Below are 27,983 nucleotides of genomic sequence, written 5' to 3'. Positions count from 1 at the left end.
TTATTGGTTTCCATTTTCAAAAGTTCTGTCGACGTGATTGGATGAGGCATTGTTGGATTCTCCTTTCTTAACTGAGCGTCCGTTGCAACGTGCCGGATTGCACCAATCAGAAATGAACACTGGTACTGAAAGAAAGTAAGCGTCGGCATTCTGTGATATTACTTGTTCGCAGATGTAACAACGGTATCAACCTTAAATCTAGTATGACGTTTATTATACGAGCAGCTGCTTGCGTTACATCAAAATATTATATTCTTTGTGATTTACCGGAGCGACCAAACGAAATTTTGAATTGAACTACTAAGAATTACTATCGTTGCACATCTTGAGTTACATCGTTGAGCTGTGGGAAGCACAATGACGGATCTAACAGAGTTACGAATGAACGTGGCCGCACTGAAACGAGTAGATCCCTATGTGAAAGATATTTTGGAAACTGCGACGCACGTTGCACTTTACACTTTCAACGCAGTGAATAATGAATGGGAAAAAACCGACATCGAAGGTGCATTATTCGTGTACTCGCGGAATGGCGAGCCCTATAACAGTGTTCTTATCATGAATAGGTAATATACATTACTGTGAATCTACCTTGTATAAGCTTCAATATATGTTTAAGTATTTCAACAACTTTGAGAGTGATATATTTATCGGTTGATAAGTTTGAAACATCCAAGCATGCTTCTTTTCCTTTCGAGCCACGAATTGTAAACAACTTTTAGCCCCTACTCCAATAATATTTTTGCAGATTAAATACAAATAATCTAGTGGAACCTGTTACTCATGGCTTGGACTTACAACTGCAAGAGCCATTTTTATTATATAGAAATTCCAGATGCAACATTTATGGTATATGGTTTTATGACAAAGAGGAATGCGTGCGCATTGGCGCTATGTTGAATAAGCTTGTTAAAGAATCGGAAGAAAATCGGAAAGCTTGTAACAAGCCTGTTGTTAACGAGAAAAAAGATTCTGGTCCTAACGTGAACAATGTTGACATATTTAGTATGCTTAGCAAAGCTCAGGAAGATTTTAATACTAATAGAAATAGTAGTAGCAGCGGAGGAGGAGGAAGTACCAGAGAGGGACAGGGCATTAAGTCTCCTCTGGTTATTCCTGGTACAGAAAATGTATCTGGTCCGTTAACTGCTCCGTTAGGTCCAGACGTTACTTCGCAAAGTGTAATGGACTTTTTTGCAAAAGCAAAAGTTAGTACTTGTACAACATTTAATTAGTTACTTTACAGTTTAACGAATTCGTTAATGAATTGTAAATTTTGATATCACAATTTCAAATAGGCAGCAAATATGCAGGTTCTTACGATACTTTCAGGTTAATACTGGTCATTTTAAAGCTGGAGATCAGCCTACACCAGGGGGCACTGTACCGAACGAGAGTAAACCTTTACTTGCACGCTTAATGTCACATCCAGCAGCACACACGGTAGAACACATTGAAAAGCAACACAGATCTATAACTCCACAACCAGCCACTCAGCAACAATCTCAAACGACTCCTACCGCTATACTGACCGGTAATAACGTGGCCAGTAGCACGGCATCGAACAAATCCAAAAGACGAAGCAAGACAGTGTCTCAACCAGATTCTATCATAACTACACCAGCGTCTATGACTCAGGATATTCCACCGCCTGTAAATCCGAACACTGCAGACACAAACGGTACAACAGGATTTCATAGGATACAGTCTCCGATAAATGTATCATCTTCTAATTCAACGAATCATCAGGCCTCTGACGTTATCGTCTCTAGTAATTCGAATCCACTTGCGTCTTTATTTGCTCATGCATCTGTTACATCGGTGAGTGGTCGTATTCGTGTTGCGTCGCGTTAAATCATTCAGGTTTTTATAGGTTCTTTTTTTAAGCGTAAGATCTGAGAATTTTTTTATTGATTCAATTAGGCATCGGAAGATATCATTACCGCGCCTACTTTATCGGGAAGAGGATCGGCACCGGCATTAATACCTCCGGTTATGTTTGCTGCACCTAGTCCGCCTGAACCCTTAACGAGACCGTTAGAACCGTTGACGAGGAACCAACTTCTTCAGGCTTTTAATTATTTGTTGAGAAGCGATCCAGAATTCATCAACAAACTTCACGAGGCTTACGTGAAATCGTTTGGCGAAATTCTCTCCTAAAAACTATGATCTGTTAACTAATGTAACTAGAACCCGTCATGCGGGTTGTGACGGTCGACTGATTATAAAGCATCGAGCAAAACCTAGTATCCCTATGTTGCGTGTACATAGATGGAACACAATTGTCCTGCTCGAATTTCAATTGAACTTGACTGGTAGCCCAATTATTGTTGGGAATGAACAAAAACATAGAGATACAAATGAAGATACATACCTTAAGCAGTATTTTTATAAGCTAAATACATTTTTTCCCAAGAAAGGAGACGGAATGGACCCGTGGAAGCGAAGCAAGATTGAAACAAGAAAAACAAACCGAGCGAAGAAATTACAAAAAAGCGGAACGAAACGAGGAATGTGAAAATTGTACGATTTTAAACTGTGATGCCAAAACATTTATATTATTACTAAACGTTTTATGGTTACTATTTCGAAAGTGGAACGAGACAAATTTTCTGAGCTGATCAAATCGATTGTTAATTTTACAGAATAATGACATACCCTTCCTGTATATCGGGTATCGATATGGTATGTGTATGTAACTGATAAAAAGGAGTAAATAAATAGAGATCCGATTACTGCAAAATTATTTCAATATATTTTAAGTCGACTTTCGTATCGATTTTATCCCTCGCAAGTAACTCGTGTAAAACAAAGTCGTGGTACATATTTAATAAACATAAACTATTATACAAGTTATCATCATATTATCACAATAGTATAAGATTTATATGGAATACGATTACTATGTCAGGAATACATGATATACCAGGATAACTGATCTTCGACAGAAGGTGACCTACGCAATTGAAAAAAAAAAAAAAACAGATATCAGACTTTTATTGTTCTTCGTTCGTTTTCATCGGTATTCTCTCTCTCTCTCGATAAACAATTATTCGTATTGCAGAATTATACGCATATTCTCGGACGAGATTATATTGTAACGTCACAATGGATTTTTTCATTACCTCAGTTGATCAATACATATTGTCAGTATATCGGGATTCTTAACGTTTATTGATAATATGCATTGATTGTCTAAGGTTTTTATTTAGATTTTCGTCTTTTTGAACATCGAGGATCGATGACACACGTTCGTGTAACGCGCCATTACAATTTGTAACGCCTCCTAAATAAGCGATACCATCTAAATACCATAGAAAATACATACTCTATTTACAATGCTACAATAAAGGCGATATCATGCGTTTTATTTTTTTGTCGCTTATTAACGTCATGTACAAAGGTCATCGGTGTAACTAGGATCTTTGTCCGAGGACAAAAGCCTTAGATCGCCACCCGTTATTCCTCGGGTGCTCTATGGGCTATACGTTAGTTCACCGTGCGTTATATTTCTATATTCGAAGAGGACCCACCCTGGTCCCTACCTAGTTACTCCAATGACAAAGGTCCTGTTCTATTGGCCCTTTTCTCACTCTGTTCGATCTCACGACGACTATACATATATTTCCCGTATGTTTTTCATTCGATATCGTCGTTCGACGGGATTCAACAGCAATCGATGCATAACACGCATTGTTATAATTTACAGCAGTCGCTCTTTCACAAAATTCACAGCCAAGTGGAGCTACGTAAGCCCGCTAGCTTTTTCTAGAGATAGTCTTTACTAAAAAGGTCTATCCGCGGCTAGAACACTTTATCAAAACGTCTTTGGATTGCGAGATACATTAAACGAGAGGCACTTTCTGTGGTCCTAGTAACGGCGGCCCATTATCGGGCATCCGATGTGGTCCAAGCTTGTCGGTTTGCGTCGGCACAGGCTGAAGTAATCTAATAGCGAGGCTGGCCAGTATCAGCAGAACGATTAGGCCGCAAATCGGTACAGCAATCGTGGCAGTCTTGAACCAGCCGTCCGTTGACTGACCCCCGTGATTGATCGGCTGCACCGGGCCGAGGAAAGGTCGTTGGTCACCCGCCAACACTGCAACAATAATAAACGTTCCTCGTTATGCCGCGTGCATCGGTATCAATTATGCTGAAGATTTCATTATTCATAAATTCACACAACCTTCGACTTTCACTATTGTTTTAAATCGTTCGTTCCAGACTTCGTGGAAGTGGCATGCGCGTATATCGAATCGTTGGAAAACCACGGAATCAAGGTTCTTAGCATGCAATGTATTTGAATAATCTAATTAAAAGCGAAATCAAACGCGAGTGTGAGCTACATAGTGGATGAGAGAGAGAGAGAGAGTTTGAGGAGGTCCGATGTGGAGCAAAGAGTATGTAAAAAGGAAAATTGGGACTCGTTCGAAATTAAGACGTTATCAGCTGATTTTAATGAACGGAGAACACTCGTTTAACCTTGAAGAGTCTTGTTGAGCCTGTTTCTCATGGCTGGACTATCGACGTGGTTGCAGAGATCCTGCTCGCAACAAAGATATCCCGTGGGACACTGTCGTTCCTTGAATCTTTCGTCGAGACAGCCGCTGTAAGTGCTGTGCTCTGCTCTCAACAGCGATGGATTTGTGTTGGATGGAAGCTCGGTGAAGCAACCCCTGCCACGGCACATGTATCCTTGAGGCACGCATTCCGGTTGATTGCAATAACACCTTACTTCTTGGACGAAAGGGGAATCTATAAATCCAAAAGAAAAATATTTAGATTAATTAAGCGGTCGTATCGAGAAGTAAAGTATAAAAATGTTGCTGTAAGTAGATAAAACGAAGTATACGCAAGGACATCGAGTTCAACATGCAGAAGTACTGGTCGCTAATAAAATGGAAACGAGATCGTAGCAAGATCAACTACTATATAAATTATCTTCGATGCTAACTTTAAAAATGTCGTACAGAGAGGGGGAATTTTGTCGTCGAGGTCGTAGAACTGTTTTCCAACTTGGAATAATACTGAAATTCAGATGAAGCAAAGAAAGACATTACGGCGCGCAAGGGAATCTTGTTCCTTCTTCGCAATGTTTCTGAAGTACCAGCGATCGTTGATAATAAATGACTCGTGTTGATTAATGATGCTATATCATGGGTGGTCGATATACCGTAACGAGTTCCGTACTTGTCCTACGTCGTATCATCTCGAATATAATAAGATTCGATCGTCGAAATTATACGGAGTGGAGCCACACGCTGTTCGTTTGGCTAATTGATTACAACTCATGTTTATTTATAAGCACGAGCTTGATAAGACCGTTCGAGGATGCGTGTAAATATTAGGTCACTCCAGAAGTTCATATCGTCACAAGACGCTACTGGTATATTTCTTTAAACAAAGAACATTGTTTGGCCAATCGAGAACAAAAGATAAGTTCGATGAAAAAGAATCGAAAGTAAAATCATGTGGTTCAATTTGTAAAGACCCGTAAATTTGGAACAAAGCTTGCTCCGAATGACTTCATGCAGTTCCACGAACGTCTATCATTTTCGCATCCCGTTCATCGCGAGTATAGAAGAGCGTCGATACCTGGCGGCTTCTTTTAATGAATAGTCAATTGAAAGTCATAAAAGATTATACTTTGCTCGTTGCAACAAGTACACGAAGAGCTCACTTTCATTTAGCCGGCAGGTACCAAGCCTTCCTTTGTGTATCGAGGCGGCTCGTCGCTTTTTCCACGGACTCGAAGACTCAAGGATGATGTCTGGGCAATTTTGCAAATCGGAACGAGCGCGTTGCGTGTACAAATGAGATAATCGTCTGGACGTTGTATTTGCTAAACAAATTACCCCAAATAAATTTGCCGTCAGGGGAAAAATTCGCGTCCAAGGAAAGAAGAAGAGGAACGCTCGGTCGGTCGCGTTCGTGGATCTTTTTGCTTGGAGAGATTTCAAGCGGAGGGTCTGGAAGAAATCCACGTCGAGGAACACGGCCGATACACTGGGACCGTGTTTGACGTAGCGTAAATATACATTACACGGAGAGAGTAGAGTTCTCTCTGGTCCGTGTGTTAATGAGGACTGCACGAAATAAACAAAGAGACATGGAGCAGTTCGCGGTGACTAACCATCGTGCCGCTTGTTTATTATGATAATGCGAAGCCATCTTTATCCGTGACTTTACTCTTTCTCCTTCGTCGTCTCTCAGCCTCTCCCTTTACATCGCTTCCCTACGCTCCGCGGGAATAATTTATTTTGCTGTACAAGCTGCCGTGCGGATACCAGCCAACCCGCGACCAATTCCGGTTCAGCGTAACGAAAATCATTCGCTTTCATGACCGGACCCTGTCACCGTTGCTTCTCGCGAAACTCGAAACGATCCTGATAATGTCCCTCGTTTTCTTCTAAAGACTGCAGTTCCAAACATCAGGTTACCATTGGCGTAACTATACAGGATTTTAATAGTGTCAGGCACTACGAAATAGTTTTGGAAATTTGTACTTGGGCCAGACGAATGTCCGTATCCAGTTATACCATTGATCTGATTACAACGTGGGCCAATTATAACCTGTCCTGATTGCTATACAGCCGTCAGCAAAGCAAGAAAATGAAACTCAGCTCGTAAATGACTTCGCGGAGGATATAATTAAAAAAAGAAGTCTGGTTTTGCAACGATTAACTGAAGAGCCGCACAATTGTTTATTATGGTAATGCGAAGCCATCTTTATCCACGACATTGCTATGTCCACCCTTCGAACCTTCCCTTCGTCCCTTTCCTCTTAAACGATTCTTTTTCTCCCTCGACAGAACTCCTTACGTCCTTCTCTTTCTCTTCTGACTTCTTGCTAATAAGCCTGCAGCGATGGCCCTCCTCTTGTGTCCCACCCTCTTCTCTGTCCATGGCCTGGTCTCTCCGTCTTCATTGCGCGTCTCTTCTGTTTCGTCGACGAAGTCCCGGCTCATCGGGGAATAAAAAACGCTAAAACGGCCGAGTCACAAAAGAAAGATTAAAGTGGAGAGAATATATGGAGAGGAGGCATGCGGCTCTCTCGTGTGCACCGCTGCTGTGCTGCTGCTTCTACTCGGCTATCTCACGAGTCTTCGTGAGCGAAGAAGAGGACACGATGAGACATCATGAGAGGTCTTTAGGAAACCCTCTCGCTTTGACTCCAGATTGAGTAAACTTCGAGAACTTTCGATCGATGACATTATCTTATTTCGTCGATAAGCGTTTGGACAGACATTTATATCACCGCGTATCATATGACCAGATATTGTGTAGAGCTGACTTTTTGCGCTGAGCTACAGTTAAACACGGGAATGTGTGGGTGCACTGGAAGATATTCTATCGTTTCATTTTGTAATTGTGTAAAAATTATCCCTGAAGAGATTGAAGGTTTTAAGCTGATTGCAAGAAAAATAACTTGGCTAATACGCCTCGTCGTTAGTTTGGTTTATGAAGTTTTAATTCACGTTCAGCGATACGATTTCGGAGCTTCTTCTAAAAGGCGGTTCTTTTTTTAACCATGGACCGCGAAGCACGATAGGGACGAACTAGGGAGAACGGTACTCTGTTGAGAAACAGAAGGGGCTCGGGAGAAGGGCCTGCCTCGTGTGCGTTTAAAATAAAAAGGGAAAAAGGGAAGCAGCGGGAGGTCGAGAAGGCCCAGGCAAAAGAGAGATACGGCCGACATGCCTGAAGCCGAAGAAGACCCGTCCGAAAACAAACAGACTGCTTCGCGGGGTCGTTCGTTATGCGTCCATGGCATATTAATTATTTCTCGACGGTCTCTCCCTCCCGCCTTTTTCCCCCTTCTTCTGTATCGTACATTTTTTTCTTTTACGCGTTTTCTTCGGTTGCCAAACGGATTACAGGTTCGAGGAACACGCGAATCGGTGCCATAACGGTTCGATTATTTCTTGTTGCATATCGAAGAAATTCCTGAAAGCTAGTCTGATTTAATAAGGGATGGTTGGTCCATAAAACGAGGGACACAGCGGTCTCGTTCGAAAGCAGAAAATTACAAAATTCGTTCCACATTCGGCGGATTGCTCCGAATTAATAATGTTATAATGTATAATTTATGCAAATGTCCGTACGTTAACGGATCGAATATAGATGGCGGGCAGGGTGGGGGACGAAAAACGAAGGCATAAATCGCGATGCCGCGGGCAAAAAGGTAGACAGGCCTGAAACGCTTGACGAACGTTCTCCTCGTGTGTTTTGCGCTCGTAAAACTGTCTGATTTTTCTTCGGCTAGATCGGCGAAATTCTTCGTATTATTCGTATCTCTCGATAAAAGGTTTTAGCGACGAACGCTTCGCGCGAACGTTCTTTCGACGAAGCTTAACCTTTAACTCGGTGACGTTAGATATACGATCCCCGCCGGGACATCGGATCTATCTAACGAGATACACGTGCTGTTACTTGTAACTCTCAGATAAGCTTGTTTGTTTGTTAAACTACAACAACTGGCCAAGAAGGGTTCATTTGGTTCGTTGCTTTATCAAGGAGTACACTCGGGTGCAACGTAGTCGTGTCAAAATTGTAGATGAACTTGAAATTATTGTAGAGAACCATTTAGGCATTTTAGAATCTCGAGTTTATGGATGTATAATTTTATGTTCAAGATAAAAGTGCTGTTCACAGCGATGCGAACGAAGTTGCATATTGCACCCTAGCATCGTTAGAGTTTCACTAGGGACCATTGCAAAAGTAAAACCCGATCAGCATGGAATTCACCGAGCAAAAAGATAATCGATACTCGGGTCGATAACGAGTGGCTGAAAGCGCGCTACGAAGGGTTACGATTCGTTTATCCAAACGATTCTGAGCAACATGCCGGAGGATAGAAAGCCGTGCTCGACGGAAACTTGATTTGAACGAGGCCCGTTGTATATGCAATTAGAAGAGCGACGACCCGTGTGTTGTGTACGTGCACGTTCGTAAGCGTTGTAGTCGTACGTACACCACAACGTCCCGAATGATGAAACTAATGAGTTTCTCTCGGTTCCCTCAAGTGTATCCGTAATGCACGTACATTGCGTAACACACGACGTCGTTCGTGGTACGCTCGGGCATTTATTTAAATCATGCGAATTTTATTTTGTTTGCGGACGACGGGAGAGAACTCGGGGAGGACGAACATCGCTAACGACACTCGCCAGCCAATTACGAGGTGAGCTGAATATCGATGGTTCGGGATATTGGATTTACTAATTAATAGGGAAGGACGTTAATGCGTTATGTAACGGCAATTAGTGGCTGTGTACCGAACCGGAGTTGATTATCAAAGCCGTTCGTTTAGTTTAATCGAGCCGAGGATTTAGTCTGCTTCGCTGGTGGTTTCGTTCGGTAGAGGCAATTCATCGCGTGACTCTGGTTCCTAAGGGGAAAGGGCACACTCGCTCGAATTTCGTCATTTCTGTGTCGATGATTAGGTTCGTTTCTTAACTACGTTTTTTTACACCCGTTTCTTTACAGGGTGCCCCATGCAACTGGGTCAGCCTATAAACGGTAAAGGACGGAACAAATTTTCCTCAGATAAAATTAAACCATTTCAATTGTGTCAAGATTACTCGGTTTTTTGTTGTCGATTCTGGGAGATTATCTTGAAACGTTCGAAACGCCACCACTTCCGGAGCTGACACGTGCATCGTGTGTCCCATTTGACATCATTTAAGTTTCTTTTCGTTTAGGCAACGCTCGAGAAAAAAATGGACTTGTGCACCTAATAGTAAAGCGGCGTGCGAGAGAAAGTTTAGGATAGGTTGTACTCAATTGTTCATTCCGCTAACCGCGTTACAGGGTAATTGTAAACCACAAAGTGACTCGACTATCTTAATTTCTAATTAGTAACATCCACCGTTCTAAATTGCGACAATTAGTATTCAGCCGCGACACGAGACGCGTTGGTGGTCGAGCGTCGAACAGCGAGGTTAGCGTTGAATTTCACGGGAAGAATACACGCGACCCGTGGTGACGAATTCGTTTTTGCTTCTGTGCCACGCTGGGCAGAAAAGAAAGCTGTTCGTTGTCGCGGCGAGGAAGAAACATTTCGAGACAACAATCAGGGATTACGCGATATGGCCGGGATTACGAGCTCTCTAAAACCTTGCTGGCTTCGCGTGTATGGAAGACGAATGGCGTGCGAGGAAAGGGTCGTTTCTCAATCTTGGCAATGGCATATACTGACTTTTGTGCCTGCCTCAACGGCAGCAGGTCGCTTGACCTGTTGAGCAAACGATGTTCCGTCGATAATAGACGTTGCGGAATTCGAGGCGGTCCATCCCTTTTATTTCTATTTATGAATTCATCTCTCAACCGTCTTCTGCTAGATCATTCCGTTCTATGACTCGAACAAAATCTATCTTCTGTCAATTCTCTTGACCAAATGAAAAGTTACGTGCACCTGCGGAGAACAAAACTATTTTGTTCATATTTCTTTGATGGTCGTATTAGATATTATATGATCCAAACGAAGTTTTATATAAACTTCAGGTTCAACGTAAGTGCTTGAACGCTTTACTGTTACAATACACGCCCATATATTTCAACGTACAAACGATTAAAAGTCAATACCCTGACTATACGATTAGCATAAGAAACACTTAAGCCGATGAAGACTGTTGGTCTCTTCTTCGACTGTTCCACGTAACACGTGTATACGATGTTATCTTCATCATCTCGATCGAGGAGACAACAATGACCGTTTGTTAGCAAAAAAGAGCATCGTGGGACAGGCAGGAGCGAGGTAACAGTCGGTGTATTAAGGTAGCGGTGGGAATTATAAACGATTTGGAAAGCGAAAGAAGAAAAAGAAAAGGGAAGGAAGGAAGGAAGCGAAGCACGTCCTGCGACCCAGCACGGGACACCTGTTCGTAGCTTGACCGCTAGTGGGCTATGAACCTGCAGAGTTATGCGAAAAGAAAAAGAGATGCAAGAACGAAGGTTCCTCATCGACGCCGAAACCGAAAGGAGTGGCCACCGGACGAAGAAGTCGAAGAGGACGAACGGGAATGAAGGAGGTATGCAGAAGGAGGACGAGAACAGAGGGACCGGTCCTCGGGAAGTTCTTCGAGAGATTCGTGAGAAACTCCGGTCGGAAGGCACCGCTCTTCATGGTATTCGAATACGCGGATGGTCGGATCGATGCTCAGGAAGAAGGTTAAGCAGTGATCCGCGATGAATGGGATCGGATACTGAACAAATTTACCGGTTCTTTTATTGCCTTCCACCGGTACGTCGGATCTCTTGAAGTAACAATCCGAATTCCATGATGACGGCTCCCCAATTACCCGACCGGGTTATAAATTTTAGGAACCGTTAAAGAAAGATTTCAGGGACGCGGATTTCTGTCGATTCCGATCCATCAGCAATTAAATACAATTTCGTTCCCATCTTTATGTAAACTTCTAGTTCACCCATTTTCCAACTATGTTACCCAATTTTCAAGTTCCTAAATTCTGAACCTTCTGAACTAAATGAAAGTGCATTGAACCTGCATAAAAATTTGTTAGAGTATCTTTCGAGAAAACGACTAATTACCAAGATAAGCCGAAAACCGGCTAATTAGCCTGTTAAATGTAAAAGAGGCGTATGTATATTTTTTCGAAGGAGGTACTTTATTAGCAATATAGCGGTCTTCTAATCGGAGTAGTGGACAGACAACCGATAAAAGCTGTAACTAATGAGGCCCATTAAACGGGGCCGGATACAGCACGAATTTAGGCGATTCTTCATCGACTTGCAACGAAAGACGGGCCCCGTGTCTCTCTCCAGGAGGTCTAAGATAGGTTTTATTGCGGCCGCATGGATATTTTGACCCTCTCGGATGGTCCTGGATTATCAAGGTACACACTCGAACGTGGCAGCGTTATATATAATCGTGAAAGACAACAGCAGTGCATCCGTTTAATGGAGGCCCGGGCTTCCACCCTTTCTCCTTTTTAAGGACGATGACTGGTCAAGAACAGGGCACAGATTAAACTTTTTCTCCTCCCAAGATTTCACGTTGTGAAAAAAGAGGACATATTTCGTATATTTTTTGTCCCCGGGTAACAAGAACCGAGATAATTTTCATTCCAAAGTTTTTCGTACAACACGTGGACGACATTGAAATATTAAAAATCGATAACACCGATTAAAGTGATTTCTCGAACAACAGATTACAGAATATTATCCGCGGAAGTATCTGAAGCTACAAAGTTGCTGGGTTGTAAATTCTAATCAATATTAATTGCCGTTGAGACCATGGGAAAGTATCGAGCAACGTTCAAAACGGTTACACGCGTTAGGAACGTACTCGGATATGGGACGTACGGGCACGCGTACAGCCATAAAATACAAAGCCGGGTAACGGGTTGAAGCAATTTCTATGGTGGACGCAACGATGCAAAGCGTTTCGGCGAACGAACGACAAGTGCACCCGCATAATGGGCCGGTTTTTCTCCCTTCCTTTCTCAGGCGGATGGCTGGTCAGGAACCCGGGCGAAATAAAAGTTTTGTTGTTCTCTTTGCCACGAAACTCCTCCGCTTCCTTCGTCGAAGGGAATCCAACCGGATTCCGTGTCGAATCGAAGAGAGGGCTACTTAAGTTCTTTATCGACGGTGACACGAGCCAAATCAATTTCGCGAATGCCTGATTTCTCCGACTATCTTCGTACTCGCAGTCGGTGAAACTTTACATCCGTCTGTAACTTGGGTCGTTTACATAGAACACGCTGTCTGTCCCGGTATGGACGAGGTGATTTTCCACAGAAAAGTAAGTTGAAGATGTAAAAAAATTTACACTCGGGAAGTTGAGAAATTTATAAGAAGTGAAATTTGGGAATTTAAAAATGTCCCTACACGAAAATCGTAGTTACGGCAACGACGCGGTTCATATGCCTCTCTCTTTCGTAGTCGAGAATTCTATGGGTATTGGGTCGAGGGCAATTTATGAGGGAGACAGTGAAACGGGACATAACTATCTTTAGCAAAAGAGTTGCTCGACGACGTTCGTGTCTTAGTTATTGCGAAACTTGAACGATTTTTCGAAAACTCTGCTACAATTTTACTCGATGTTGGATCGTAAAACGTAGCGAAGATCCTTGAGCAAGAAAAATAGAGGAAGACGAAGTTAATAGCCGTGGTCGAGGAAAATACTTTTGCTCGTGAAACGATTAATGACTCACGAAATGACATGTTCCGATTGATCATTGATCACTCGTTAATTATACGTCGAACGACGCTTGTAATTTGACCATATCCGAGAAAATTAAAGTTGCTCGAAATCGTGTGAAAGCAATTAACGTCTTACAGAAAGGTGTAAACATTATTGTGAACACGAGTAACTCCCGTTTCGTACGTTCGTTCCTGCGGCTCCGATCATCGATCAGATGACAGGCTTAAGAAAGTTGAATTACCCTGAAGGTAGCTGTTTACGATTGCGACATAAGCTTTAAATCACCATGTAAATCGACGATACGATCGTCGGACATGCTTGGATCTATCCACGTTACGCGTATCGGTTCGAGTCAATTAAACGAGAGAAAGTTTTACTTCTTACGGGGATACTAGTTTCACTGATTATACCGTACACGCAAACGGGGTTATTTACAACGGTCGGGATGACAAGGAAGCGATTTGAAAATCGGAGAAACGCAATAGGAGTGAAATGGAGATGGAACCTGATAAGGGTAGAATAAATAGGATTAAAGCGCGATAGAATTCGAATAAATAGAACTAAATAGAATCAATAAGATCGGGAGATATAGGAGCAATATAAGGGTTTAGGCAAATGGGTTACAGAAACCAGGGATTGTGAGGATAGAGCAATTCAGTCTGGTGTTACAGAGATCTTGAGATAAAGGAATCTGGAATATGTGGATCCGGGGATGTACGAAGTAGAGATCTAAATAAGGATTTAGGAGTTTATGTTTCGATACACCTGCTGTATAGTACATATGGATATAGATTTCAAGGGAATAAATTAGCTAAAAATAACACGGTCGAAGATAAAAGAGAAGTACCTATAGAAAACACCGTTAACAACAATGACGGTGAAACGATAGAAATCTGTGAAGGTTCAAGAAGGGTGAAACCGTATCGATACCAGTTAGAGGCAACATCCCGTAGACTTTCTATCCGTGAAAGTATCCGGTCAAGCCATAAACGCAGCGTGCAGGGTATATCACCGAAGGTTATAGCCGTCGGGGTAGCTGGGTCGAAACTGATACTTTGGTCGAAAAATTGTCCTCGTTCAAGGGTATAGCTTCGTCTTTCGGCTAATTTTCTTTTCACAAAGGCTGCGTACGAAGCTGGTATTTGCGTTGGGACCTGTAACTATCATCCCCGAGTACCTGGCCATTAAAGAAGAGGGCCAGGCCGAGCTACGTAGCCAACCGAGGTAAAGGACGGGTGGTTATGCGGGGTGGCAATTAGCAAGAACAATAGGGACTTGGAGGCCCTTATTTCTGGGAAGTAGGAGGGTCCCTCTGGGTCCTGCCATTCCATCGGGGCTCAGGTATATGTATTTCCAGGCTACGTCCCGTTGTCTTGGGTCGTTCGCGTCGATGTTGGTGCCGGTGTACGCGGTCTATACGAAAAAATACTTTGGTATTTCGGCGCTAGAAGGCAGGTTCTTGATGTTTTCGAGAGAGGCAAACCAGTGATTAGCCCTACTTAACTCGGCTGCGTTGGACGCGGTGCGGGCACCGTCAAGTAAAAGGCATCCTCATCAATTATATGCAATTGCCAAATTGCTCCAAATTACATGCACGGACCGCGAACCTTTTATGATAATACTTCGTTGTTTTGCTTGGCCGGCTATAACGGCTACCTTTGATCATCGGTTACTCAGCCGACCCGATTTCGAATAATGCAAATGTAATTGGGTAAAACGAATCGAGTCGAGCCGAGTCGAGAAGTGCTGCTCTTTTGCTTCGAGTACCCTCGTTAACGAACGTATCAAACCGAAGGACACTTCGGAGCCGAGTATTCGTCAAGGAAATGTAACAATCTCCAGAAAATTGTCGGTTAATACGTTCGACGTTGATCGAACGGTGTCGAGCGTGGTGCATGAATTTCAAAAAACGAAGGAACAGAGAGTAGGACATCAATTTCGTGAAATGAGGCTCCAAGATGGTAATGCACTCTTGTAATGACTCCTTAAGCTGTTGTTTCTGCTTTGTTCGCGTGTACAGCTGAAGAACAATTGAACAACCAGACGACAACGAGCGTTCTCTAAACGCATTGGCTGAGTAAATAACACGGATTGCTCGTAGAAACTGGCTCGCGTGTCGATACATACTGTCGTTGATTCAATCTTGTCACGCACCGAAGAATATAAATTTGCGAGACGGACATTTCTTACTGCTACAGAAATTCTTGATGAAGAAATAACGAATCGGACACGTAACACTTTTTTTATTGACCGCCTTGTCCCATCGAATTCCTTAACACTTTGACCTAATTAGAATACGCCTCTCCTTCGAATGCTAACCATTCGATTAATCATTTATACCCCACGTTAAACGAAGTACTCAATTCTACCAATAAACTCGTTATAAAAATGTGTACAAAACATCGTACAAAATCGCAAGTCATTAAGAAGGATACTCGAGTTTTATTAACAATGTTTCCTTATGGTTGTGAAAGTATTCGGTTAGAAATCGCGTTATGCTACCTGAGCGGTTGTCCGTCCAGGTAGCCGGACACTTTTTCCTGGCCAGTGAAGTATCGATGATTTACTACAGGAACAAAGAAGTCTGCCGGCCACCCTGAAGGAAGTGCAGTTCAATCGTTCGGAACAGGTCTTCCTCTTTACGGTCCCAAAGGAAGCGAAGCCTTTCTCTCTCGAATTTCAACGTTCCTGCCTCTGAACATCTATAGTTACGCTAACACGATTCGCGGTTGAATAACGTCAATTAAGTAGCCTCGAAAGAAAAAGGCTCGACCATATGTTGTGTAAATATTTTGCAATCGTTTCGCCGATTACTAGGCTATACAACCCGCGGTACTTAATTATAAACGCATCAAAGTCTAATAAATGGAAGCCGTGTCTCCCGCAGTTGGAAACGGGGATCGAGAAATCGTACAGACCTCGAGCAAATCGCGATCAATCGGAACAATCGTTACGAGAACCAAGGCAAATTGCTACCTGCATATACATATATAATTGCGCCAGTAGCTAGTAAACACGCGATTTAAGTGTATCACCCACCACTATCTATTTTGCTTGTGCAATCCTTGCAGTTGGCAATATATTGGGTGAGACGGAACAAGGTGTGGCTTGCTAACATTTCCACGCGTTGTATCGCCACTCGATCAGAGTTCCACGCGTTAAATTTCTGAGCGTACTGTCGCCGCTCGTTAGATCGCCAAGCGATTCAATTTCCTAACATTATATCGCCATGTGCTTAGATACGTACATGTTGTGTCACCACGCATTAGGTCTCTGTACATTGTACCATCATGCGTTTGGATCTCTACTCGATAGATCGTTGAGCATTCAACTTTTGCGCTCAATATCGCTCGTTAGAATGCCACGTGCTTTACGCATTATATTACCACGCGTTGTATCGCCACTCGATTAGAGTTCCACGCGTTAAATTTCTGAACGTACTATCGCCACTCGCCAAGATTCAATTTCCTCAAATTATATCGCCATGTGCTTAGTACATGTTGTGTCACCACGCATTAGGTTTCTGTACATTGTACCATCACGCGTTTGGATTTCTATTCAATAGATTGTCAAACATTCAATTTTTGCTCGTTAGAATACCACGTGCTTAAATCTTTACGCATTATATTACCCCTCGTTATATTTTATCGTGACAAAACACCACTCACCACGTTGTTTTGACCATTCACACTTTATGCTACCAATTAGGAGAATTTTTCACTTACTTAAACCCGACCGTGACGATATAACGAAAGTGAAGGCTGAGATACAACAAACCGAAGATATATGGCTTGAAGAGGCGAACGTTCAGGTACTCGAGCGTTTCGAATAAAGTTTGAGTGTTGAAGGTAATTTAGGAATCTCTGATAAAAATGTTCATTAAAATAACGATAATAGAGAAGAATGGTTTGAAAGTTATTCGCGAGTGGGTTATTAGCCTAACGCGCAACGAGGGATAGCTAATGAAAAATTAATGGGAAGGAAGCCGTTTCGAAAAACGAAATACAAAATCGGTACAATTAAGGTCGCATCGAAGGCGTATTATTAAGGGTCCTCTTTATTTCTTAATTAACGCATTTGCTTTGGAAGCCGATAGTAATCTCGGGTAATAGTAAAAAAAATGCTGGTGGTTGGCTGAAACGAACGGGCAGATACGATCGGTACACGTACGATCTACTTTGCCGGGTAATTATTCAAATGAAGCGAGCAGCTTGCTTTTGTAATTACAGAAATTATAAGGTACGAACGAAGTTGCATCGCGAAACTTTCGATAAAGCCGGTTCAACGATTGAAAATTATTCTCGCTCGTTTGAGAATTAGATTACAATTAAATGGTGGGTGCACGATATACAAATCGTGTAAAATTCGTGGAATCGAATCGACTTTGGGAAACTGATCGTTTTATTTCCAGTAGTCATTTTGCATATTCCAGGTAATAATTCCAGCAAAATCAAGTAGTTATCACGGTTTCTCGATGATTAAGCAACACTCGTATCGTTCCTGCACAGGCGAGCTCTGCACATTAGCTATGCTTAATAGCACATTCCTACCTCGATGTAATTACAATGAGTCTCTATATATAGCCGGAGCCGTGATAGATTTGCGGAATCAATGTCAACGATTCCAAGGAGACGTCTCTATAAATACTATCCTTTTCCTCCCAGAGTCCACCTGTACGCTCGGGTGTAAACGAGCGTCGATCTATTTCCACGTAATCGCAGAATAAGATATAGGTGTTGCTCGATTAGCACTGATTTTATGACAAAAACGATAATTACAGTCATCGTTCATAACGCGTATCCAGGTGAAATTTGTCTAGCCATCATTTCGCGAATGTGGAATGAGAAGATGTTGCGTGCTTCCTTTGCAACGCGAACAAATGACGAACACGTGCCGTTTGCCATGCGATATACCTGTTTCATATGCAAATTCATATTCTATGCGTAAGTTATTGTTTATCGTCACGCATTTAATCGAGTGGTATACAACCACGTGTTATATAGCCGACGACTCTTCCCGTGTTGTTATGCGTTAGATTACCAGGAGTTGAATTACCACGCGTTCATTTATCACACGTTAGATCGCCACGCGTTGAGATACCACGTGTCAGAGATCGCTACGTTGATTTACCACGCGTTAAATCATCATGCACTAGAGATCGCTACGTATTACATCGCCACGTGTTCGGATACCACGCGTTACATCGCCATGCGTTCATTTACCACGCGTTAGATCGCCATGCGTGCATTTACCACGCGTTACATCGCCACGCTGAATTACCGCGCATCGCAATATCAAAAGAGTAAATAACGATGCTAAGTTACATAAACGCAAGCACCGTTAACAAGCAAGAAAATTCCAACTGCATGCGTAATTTGGCAGCAAATCACTCAAGACAGGGAAATAGTGCGTGCAAGATAACAATGACGTTATGTCAGATTAAAGAAAATTTGCTGAATGTTATCGTATATTTCATACAGCAAATGCAACACCTACGGGTGCTCATAGACTGATAAGGTAGATAATGATCAACGACAATTAAATGCATAAAGACGTGAGCTAAGTGAAATATTACTTGGCAACGTTGACCAAGGAACGACTTATGAAAATACCTCGTGGTGTCAATTTCGACTGATTGACTCAATTTAGCCGAGCTCGTTTTACGGAAATCAGACGACGCACGTGGATCCGCTTTCGTCTGTCTGGAATGGAATGACGAGTGGCAAGGAACGATAAAAAGATCTTTATACCGAAGATGGAAGGTTGAAGGCGAGTTAATTGATCCGTAACGAGCGTGTCGTTAACGGTGATCATCTCGAATGTCGGAAGCACGTGATTTCGATGATCGAGGCGCCTCGATTTCGAGACGAGGTGTAACGCGTGCCGTTATATTCATGAGCCTAATTGATCCATCGTATCCTGGACATTAATTCCTGATTTTTTCCATAGGACACGCTATTGCATCTTGTCGAATTTCTTCTGATTCGTTGCCGTGTTAGCGGTGTAGGATGTCGGAACTCGTGTACACCGCGAATGCATCGAATAAATATTCATAAGGCGATAGGAAGGGAGTGGTTTAACGCTTATGTTCAGTGCTAATATTAAAGCGAAACATACGTAATAACTGTCGCTATTTACCGTGACTCAGTCGTTTGAATAACTCGCGTTATCTCGACAAACGATACGAGAACCGTCCGTTGGAAACAAAACGTTTTAACCACTCTTTCTAAATAATGACAAAACAATACGGTTCTAATTATCCGATATTCTTACGCCTGTATTGTATTTTTCCTTCGAACTCTCATGTTTTATCAATGAGATCGATTGTTGGCCAAAATGATTCAAGATTCTTTCGTATATAATATCTTAATAAAATGTACACATCTTAGTATCAAGCGGATACTAAGTAAATTTTGAATACATCGCAATTTTAAGCTTCAGTACTATACAAAATTTGTCATAGATTTTCAGAATCATTCTCAACTAGAAGTTCATCAAATTCACACATATTCGACCACCTACGCATATCGACATATCGCTCGCAGCTTATATCGCGCGCAGATGACACGGAAAGAACAAAGCACAATAGAGTCGATGATTTTTATGTTCATAAAATTGCGACACTTCTGCGAGATCGTTGGATAAGAAAGAACCGAATAAATAAATTATCCAGGCAAAAGCTGGAAGAAGCCAATGAACGGAGTTGTCGCAGAAGCGGCTAAGCTCGTTCATTTGAATTCGACGCATCTCCGGTTGCACTGGATGCATGCATGCCGCATGCGTGCGTGCCTGCACGCGGTATCATGGCGCATACGAAGCATCGAATTAACATAACACGCGCTAGCGAGCGAATAAAGCGAGCCTCTCCGGCTGCCGCGTTAGTCCTCGGGCTGGTCTATTCGAACGCTCGCAAATATGGTTCGTCGCTGATTGATAGTCGACGGCAAATAGCGAATAAACGGACACGCGGTTATGCGACCGTTCGCCGTTCACCGTCGCGTCGACTCGCGCTAAATCGCTGCGACGTCTTGCATTTTCGATCGTTCGACACCGGGGATTATGACTTGTTAGGCGCCACCACTTTGTTCGAAGGAGATCCTTAGCGTGCGCGTCGACGAATCGACGTACCGTGAAGAAATCAAATTTAGACATGACCCCGCAGAATGTTAAGCGTTCCCAAGCGCGAGCCGGTTATCGGCGTTGCTGATCGAGAACGCGCGATTATTTCGATCCCGCGGAAAGGGGAAAGGAAACGTTACGGGTAAATGGGACTGACACCGTTTCCAAAAGATTGAAAGCTTCCGGAACTGCGTGTTCTATTCCGGGTATAATTGAATCTAAATTACCTCTTTGAGCGGCCTGTGATTTCAAGACACGAACAAAATCACGTGCGTACTGCGGTATTATACGGACAGCAAGGACCGATTCAATTTAAGACTTCGAGGCGGATCGCTGTATCGTAACAGGGCTTCTCAAACCTCTTCTTCAGACCTTCGTACAGTCATTTCAAAGTGCAACATTATATCTTCCTTTTGATAGGTTCATAACTTCAAAGTCTCATGGTTTCACAAGTTCCAAACTCTTCAAAATCCTACAATTCTATACTTCCAAAGTCCCAAGGTTCTAAAGTCTCAAAATCTAAATCGAAACATCAGTCTCATCTGCAAAAATAATAATTCTCGACTACTCTACCAGCCAATTTATAATCGATCGATCAGGACAAAATCCACTACGAGTTAGGATCCACGTTTTGGGAATCCCTGCGGTATAGGATCGAAGCGTAACCGGGGACTCGCGGCGCGATATGCTTTGCATATTTATGATGAGTCGAACAGAGAATTACGATCGTTTGGCGCCACCGATGAACAAAAAAATATATATGTATGTTCGTTACGTGACCGTCTAGCAACGTAAGTACATACGGAGTTTCGCCACGCCTCGACGGAGAATGATTACATATTTGAAAATTTGATCGTTCAGCATCGCCCACGAACGCAACGATGACGTTCCTCTGCGCAGATTGCAATATTTTAGTTGGCTTATCGGAACGACGAAGATCCGCGAATGGTTTTAGCTTGGAACGACGTGTGTACACGTGCATGTGAGTCGGATATCGTACTGTCCAGAGGTGCATTGCTACCATTGTTGAATTACAACAAGTTCGATGGGACGGGACACGCGTTTCAAGTAGTCGAGTTATATTTGTCCCTCGAGCCACTATTTTTTTCTGCTTAATACTCACGGCCGTACACGCGGATTCTTTGCGAGTCGCGAGCGTGAAGAAACTTTTGCAGAAGAAATTTTACATATTGGTGAAAGGACGAATTTTTTCTCCGTTGTTCTCTATTACATATTTTAGCGTCGGAACACAAAAATGTCCTAACGATAAAATACATATGAGTGTATGACAAATGTTCTCCGTTTATTTCTTCGCAATTGCCTTATGAGATTTAACGATTCAAGTAGAAAACAAACGAAAGTAGCATCGGATCTATGGTGGTCACAATGAGTAATGTCCCTCTATATTTAATTAATAACAGAGAGGAGCCCGGCGGGCAGGGAAAAAATGGGCGGGCGCATGAATTATCGTGTACGTTCGCCCGTAAATAAACCTTCCGCGAATAAAACTTTCTCCTTCTCGTTGACATTTCGCAGATTTACGAGCGCGAAACGAACAGGCGGCGATTCCAATTAATTGATCGTTATTTTTAAGTAAACCGACGTTAATTGCACGCTGCTCGCGCACAACCGATAATTGAGTTCTCGCTGCGTTTCTTTTACTTCGATGTTTTCGTCGCTCCACAGATAACCCGATTTGACTGGTTTTTATTCGCGACAACGCGATCGAATTTACTTCGAGCATTCGATAGGGGAACGATAGAGAAGTGGCAGTAAATAACGTCGTGGACCTCGATTCGGAAGCAGATAGCAGAGACACGTGGGTGGTTAGTATGGAGCGCGAGGGCGCCAAGAAAAACGTTCGAATTTTTGCACTCGCTCGTAACGGTATGCACCTAACAATATATAAAGGCATATGCAACACTGGATTCAACCATTAATCAAAATAACCTGAAATGTCTCATTGCCGACTTTATCGCGAACGTACACACGGTGGTACTAAAATCTTTCAAGCTGGGGCCTCTACAATTCTTTATTCGGCCCTGAATATACGCGACAACGGTAATTTTCTTGTGTACCGTCTGCCTGTGACGCGAAACGTAAAGTTAGCCGGAACATTACTAGACGTTTTCATAAAAATCGACCAACACGATCGTTACCGATCGATTTATAACTCCATCGCGGTCTTTCCGCTTAGCCAAGCATTTTATAATCAATTTAGCAAACACTCGGCTCATCGATTCTTTATCGTTTCAACACTTCGAACAATTTTTTCGTTTATTATCGTATTCCCGGTTTGAAAAGAAGCGCCTAAAAATAAGTTTTTATGCCGAATCGAAACGGGACCGATGCGCCCACTCCGAACGAACTACTCTATAAACGAACAAACACGATGCAACGAACACCGGTGCAGCCGGCGTGTATGCATAGGAAACGGCAGGCCGTGTATTTGCGTACGCGTGGACGTGCACAAGACAAAGAGGCATAAACTCGTCACGCACGCATGCACATTTGTGTGGCCGACAGGCGCCACCGTGCCGGTTCTGTGTTCCCCGCTCGTGTGCGACTGTGTGTACATACGTGCACGTAACACCAGCTGCAACTCGGCCGAGTGTGAACACGCGAAACACCGGTTGCACCCGCGTGTGCGTGCGTGCGTTACGTTTGTCTGGCGGTGGCGCGCGGATGAACTCGCATTTTTTCGACGCTACACCACCAAACACTAGGGACTTTGAGCTCTTGACTCGGTTTCTTGACATTATGCTTCATCCACAATATCGACCTCTTCGATCAAATATTCCACTGTTTATGCCACGATCATAGATTTCCGAATTTCTGGAGAATTCAGGGAGAGACGATGTCTGAAGACTAGGGGAACAGAGACCAGTGATGAATACTCGTATCGTATTTTTTATTACAATATGTATAATCTTGAATTATGTAAATAAAACTATGTGAACGAAAGTCAGTCAATAGATACTGCAAAGTCTTGTTGAGGGATCAAGTCTTTGAAGAGGCCGTCGCTATTCCCACCAGTTACTGAAATGAACAATCGATACTGAAGATCCTGGATAAAGTTCCTACTTACGCCAATGGGATAGTGGTTTCCAAATTACTTTTACGACGACCCATGTTTTTTATTCCCGAAACGTTTGGCGTAACTGGCGCGTCTTTACCCGCGATAAAGTACGCGCTCGAGATGCTTTTCCAGATCGAGTAGCTAAAGGGAACTCGATAGGATTTCTTTTCTTAGGTTATCGAATGGTTATCGAATGGGGTCACCGATGATTCGGCTTGTTAAAAGGGCAAGTTTAATTAACCGTGGAAAGGTACTTCGAAATAGAAGGAAATAAGTTTCGACGAAGAATAATAGTCAATTATTAATGCGATTAATTGACGAGTAAATACGTAGTGCGGTCATTAAGCGCATCGAATATTTCACAACGCCTCTATCTACCGCGTAAACTTGAAGCGTGTAAAGCTTGTTAAAAGCGAGCTAAACGATCGTAGTTTTCTCATAATCGCTGTTGCCCTCGTAGAAAAGGCGCCGTTCGGTAGCTTTTGTAAAACTGACAATCGCGCGTCTGGGATTCGAAATGAGTCATATCGTAAAATCGACCTCGTTGCTCTATAAATATGCAACCGACTGCACGAACCGAACGAGAAGTATCGCAATTCCGTAACTTGTTTGTATCGTACAGATAAGAAACTCGAACCACGGTGACTTACGTAATTTTTGCTGAACCCTTGGAAAATACAATGTTTCTTGCACGCGATTCGACGGATCGACAACTATCGTTTTATCGTTCCATCATTCATCGATTTTGCTTCTGGACAAACATTTGAAACTTTGCTCGGTTAAATATTTTTCAGATACTGGCAAGTTCTATTCGTCTAAGAACTAATCAATTCCATCTATTAGCTATTAAGAACAGAAGACTAAATGAATGCTAAATGAATCTCGTAGTCTTGTTCGCTAAAAGTATTTGCACTCGCCGAGTAGGAATACTTGAATATGAAAATTCACAACTCTATCGTCGTTCCTCGAAACAGAAGATCAACGAGTTGGCAGATAAACGATGAATCGAATTAACGGCTTCTTCGCGATCGCCGAGAGCGGTCGAGAAACGGGGCGACCGGAGAGAGGCATCATTTTTTTCCAAGCCGAAGAATGCGATGTGCCGCGTGTCTGAGAAACTATAACGCCAACGAGATGGTTCTGTGAACCGAATCCCATATCTCTGTATACATAGGACTCGAGCGTGGCGCATAAACAGGCCTATGTATGCAAGCAGAAAATTCCATCGGAACGGAGCGCACACTAGAAAACGAGCTATCGAGCGATTCCTCGAATATCGTTCACCGATGTCGAAGATTCGATGGCAAATCGGAGGATCGAGTTAGGTAACGCGTGGAATAACACTCTTCTAATCTGCATATGTTACAATTTGCTGTAACGTATCTCGTTGCGTAACGAGATTTAGCCAGTTTGTTTATCGGCGAAGTTAAACAAAAATTCGCCATTATCTATAGAGAATACGCGAGACGGTCTCGTTTGGAGCCGTCAACCTTTATTTGCCTTGTTCTCTTTTGCTTTCATGCGTGTCCTGGAAATCAACGTGTAAGCTCTATACCGCGACTTCCACTTTGCGGAATGACAAAGTCGCATCGTTTACCGCGACGGCGATAAATGTCGTGATTTATGGTTACTTAAACAAGTACCCTAAGAAGCTGGTAAGGACAATTGTGACGTCGAAACGTCCGTGTTCGTTTCATTGCGTCGCCGTTCGCGATACGCACGTGCAATTCACGATGCACAACGAAGAGGTTGCTCGCGGTGTACTTGCGTAAACGAGGACCGCGCAGACAAGCGTGTCGGAAGGTAGCTATCGTGCACATAGGCATTATATTATGTACTCTGCTATCCGCGCGCCTAGCTGGCGCCCGACACATACTTTATCGTCTTTCTAAACTCGGTATCGTGCAAACGGCAAAATTTAAATATTTATTATTTCGCAAGCGCGCCAACGTTTGACCGGAATTCGTGCAGCTCCGTTCGGTTTCGAACTAAAAATCCCGCGGGACTCTCCAGGTGGCGCCACTCGGCCGCGTAAATCTATCGATCGATCGTGAATCACTCGAATCGGACCTACGATCGTAAACTTCGCTCCTGTCTTCGTCAACGATTTTATCATCGTTTCGACGTCGCGTCGCGATCCTATCCACTCCATTATCTCCACTTCGCTTCTGTATTTTCTTGTTTTTCGCTTCCACGGTGGCGCAATTATTAGAGGATTTTTGGGCAAAGACTCAATAGTGGTGTGCACTGTGTCTTAACACTAAACTTATCGGCATATAATGTGCACTTAACTTGAAATTAAAAATCAAGTTAAAAAATAAATAATCAAATGACGAAACATTAATTAGCGCACACATTTATTCTTTATCTTAATAAAAATCAATGTTGATTTGAAGGAATGTATTTTAACAAAATGTGTACCCTATAATGAGGAACTTGTGGAGCGGTCATTTGACCGGTTTGGTTTTAGTGTTAATCAGAGACTTCGAACTTCCTTGGTAGAAGTTTTTAAATTTGGAGCTAGACGATTCAGAAATTGGAAATCATTCAACTCGGTGATTTGATGATTTGAAAGTTTAAGAACGGAGAACCATAGAAACTTGTTAGACCGCAATGTAAGAGTAGATTATGTCCCCTATCGAGTTACGCCAATGTTTCCGAGAGAATGAGACAGTCGAAGTAGGAAGCTCCTCGAAGTCTCCCTTTTCGTTCGATGCACAGCGCATCTATAAAACGTTGAAATTGCACGCGTCCTTAATTGCGCTTCGCTGGCTGACTGGCGCAAAAACAGCAGACGAGTTTAAACGTGCCGGTGCAAGTCCCTTTTCCCTTTTTTTTTCCTTTTTTCTCCCTCTTTCTCTGCCTTTCGTCCAGAGGAACGTACAATTTTGCAATTACCGGTGGCCGCGGCATGCGATGCGGCGGCGCGTCTGCATCTGCTTCGCTCTTATCTTTCCGCGTTTCTTTTTATCGTTGGGACACTCGCGGCGTACTTGCATCCCATGCATCTGCCGTTTTCCCGATACGCGCCGACCGACTCGATCGGACGTTTCTTATCGATTTATCATCGCGACCGGATCTCGATCGCCGGATCGTATTTCGGAGCTGTCCGAGAAAGTTGCTCGTCGAATCGGAACGTGTACAAAAGGCAGAGTCAATTAACGTACTTTGGTGACTTCAGCGGTCTTAATTTAGAGAGCGGCGTTTCCCGACTTTTATTGCTTCGGCGTCAAAGCTGAACGCGAACGAGAGTTTCGGACGGATCGCCAGAGCAACTGCTTTCGTTTCGATCGGTTCGCGACGATCGCTGGTTAGTCGACGCGTTTTAAAGGTTGCGTGCATACCGCCAGTTTAATTACCGCGCTCGGTTCCGATACTAATCGCTCGCATTAATTACGAACATAATACGCGACGCTCGCGGGCTAACAAACAGTACCGTAATCAACGATTTTTCGCGTAGGAATGCGTCTAAGCGGCGAAGGCCACGTGTAATAATAAACTTTAGCCGCAACACAATCTAACTAACACGCAGACACGCGACCGTCCGGAACAAATAAAGAATCCCGGAGCTCTCCAACGTAGCGATCGTAATAATCGTTCGTGCAAAAGTTGAAACCGCGACGAGGGGTTTCGGAGTATCGTTGATACGAGTCCGGTCTGTTCGCGACCCACGTGTTCACACGCTCGTTTCGATCCCTTCGCGCCTACGTTTCCCTCCGACTTTCCCATGAAATCATGCGCCCAAAATGAAAACCATTACCGTTGTCATCGGATTTTCCCTCGTTATCGGCCAGCACCTCGTAGTCGCCCGAATCGAGATCCACGGAAGCACCAACGACCACCGTCAGACTGGACACCATCGTAGCAAAAGTCAACAAGTCCCGCGACAACATTTTACCAAGAGTTTCTTTTAATCGAGCACTGTATCTTCGCGGTCGATCCTCGGGTCAACGCGCGCGTTAGAATCGCGGACAAAAACGATCAACGGGAGCCGCGATCAAACCCCATCGAATCGTTCCGCGCGACGATTAAAATTCGCTGTACGTCGGTCACGAGCGATCGATCCTGTCGGCGATCGACGAAGAATTCATAACGAGAACAACGAACGGATCGAGACGACTGCAGGAGAATATCGTGGACGAGCAAACGCGCGTCCGATCCCAACGATGGTCGACGCTTGACTGACTGACTCACTTCGGTCTCGAAAAGCAAACGCCGTGCAGCCGGACGACTCCACAGCGGCTGGCGCGCACCAGGGGCACCCGCCGAAGAACACTCGCCAGATAGTTTTTAAACGAGTCCCGCCTCCGGCTGCGATAGTGTTGCCCCTTGTCGGTGAACCACGCACCGTCAACGACCACTACACAAGCCTTTCGTGCTTGTGTCCTTCGTCTATGAGCTACAGGGTGTCGTGTAACCGACGGTATGAACATGGAAATTAACCGATTCCTTCTATAAAAGGTACTACTCGAGTGTAACCTTCCTATAGGCTCAATTGCCGTAATTTGTAAGTCCTCTTTTCGAGCATCAACTTTGGGGAAGTAGGTCGCGGAAAATTACCATTTTGCAACAGTGGAAAGATTCTCTCCTCTGAAATTTACATACTCTTTTGGA

The 27,983-nt window shown here is 43.4% G+C and overlaps 2 protein-coding genes across 2 annotated transcripts; one reads left to right on the top strand and one right to left on the bottom strand.

Annotated features, from left to right (window-relative positions):
- The first annotated feature begins 5 nt into the window (after window positions 1-5).
- On the top strand, window positions 6-2,743 carry DCP1 (decapping mRNA 1). The gene is made up of 4 exons (XM_003704191.3): window positions 6-566; window positions 749-1,208; window positions 1,333-1,821; window positions 1,924-2,743. Exons 1-4 carry the CDS (start codon window positions 358-360, stop codon window positions 2,158-2,160), a joined length of 1,395 nt encoding a protein of 464 aa, XP_003704239.1. The 5' UTR covers window positions 6-357; the 3' UTR covers window positions 2,161-2,743.
- On the bottom strand, window positions 2,733-27,557 carry LOC143263882 (BMP and activin membrane-bound inhibitor homolog). The gene is made up of 3 exons (XM_003704192.3): window positions 27,130-27,557; window positions 4,483-4,755; window positions 2,733-4,099 (listed from the first exon to the last, which is right to left on the bottom strand). The coding sequence occupies exons 1-3, from the start codon at window positions 27,260-27,262 to the stop codon at window positions 3,846-3,848; spliced, it is 660 nt and encodes a 219-aa protein (XP_003704240.1). The 5' UTR covers window positions 27,263-27,557; the 3' UTR covers window positions 2,733-3,845.
- Window positions 27,558-27,983: the final 426 nt, after the last annotated feature.

Source organism: Megachile rotundata, chromosome 6 (genome assembly GCF_050947335.1).
Source record: "Megachile rotundata isolate GNS110a chromosome 6, iyMegRotu1, whole genome shotgun sequence".
Lineage (NCBI taxonomy): Eukaryota > Metazoa > Arthropoda > Insecta > Hymenoptera > Megachilidae > Megachile > Megachile rotundata.
This window is presented reverse-complemented; position numbering and strand designations above follow the sequence as displayed.

Excerpts from the sequence above, each read along its gene's own strand:
- LOC143263882 (XM_003704192.3), bottom strand. The coding sequence starts at position 27,262 with ATGTTGTCGCGGGACTTGTTGACTTTTGCTACGATGGTGTCCAGTCTG. Across the intron at positions 4,756-27,129 it reads GGGAAAATCCGATGACAACG|ATTCCCCTTTCGTCCAAGAA; the intron begins GTAATGGTTTTC and ends TTGGATTTATAG. Across the intron at positions 4,100-4,482 it reads GCTCAACAAGACTCTTCAAG|TGTTGGCGGGTGACCAACGA; the intron begins GTTAAACGAGTG and ends TTATTGTTGCAG.
- DCP1 (XM_003704191.3), top strand. The coding sequence starts at position 358 with ATGACGGATCTAACAGAGTTACGAATGAACGTGGCCGCACTGAAACGA. Across the intron at positions 567-748 it reads AGTGTTCTTATCATGAATAG|ATTAAATACAAATAATCTAG; the intron begins GTAATATACATT and ends ATATTTTTGCAG. Across the intron at positions 1,822-1,923 it reads CTCATGCATCTGTTACATCG|GCATCGGAAGATATCATTAC; the intron begins GTGAGTGGTCGT and ends TGATTCAATTAG.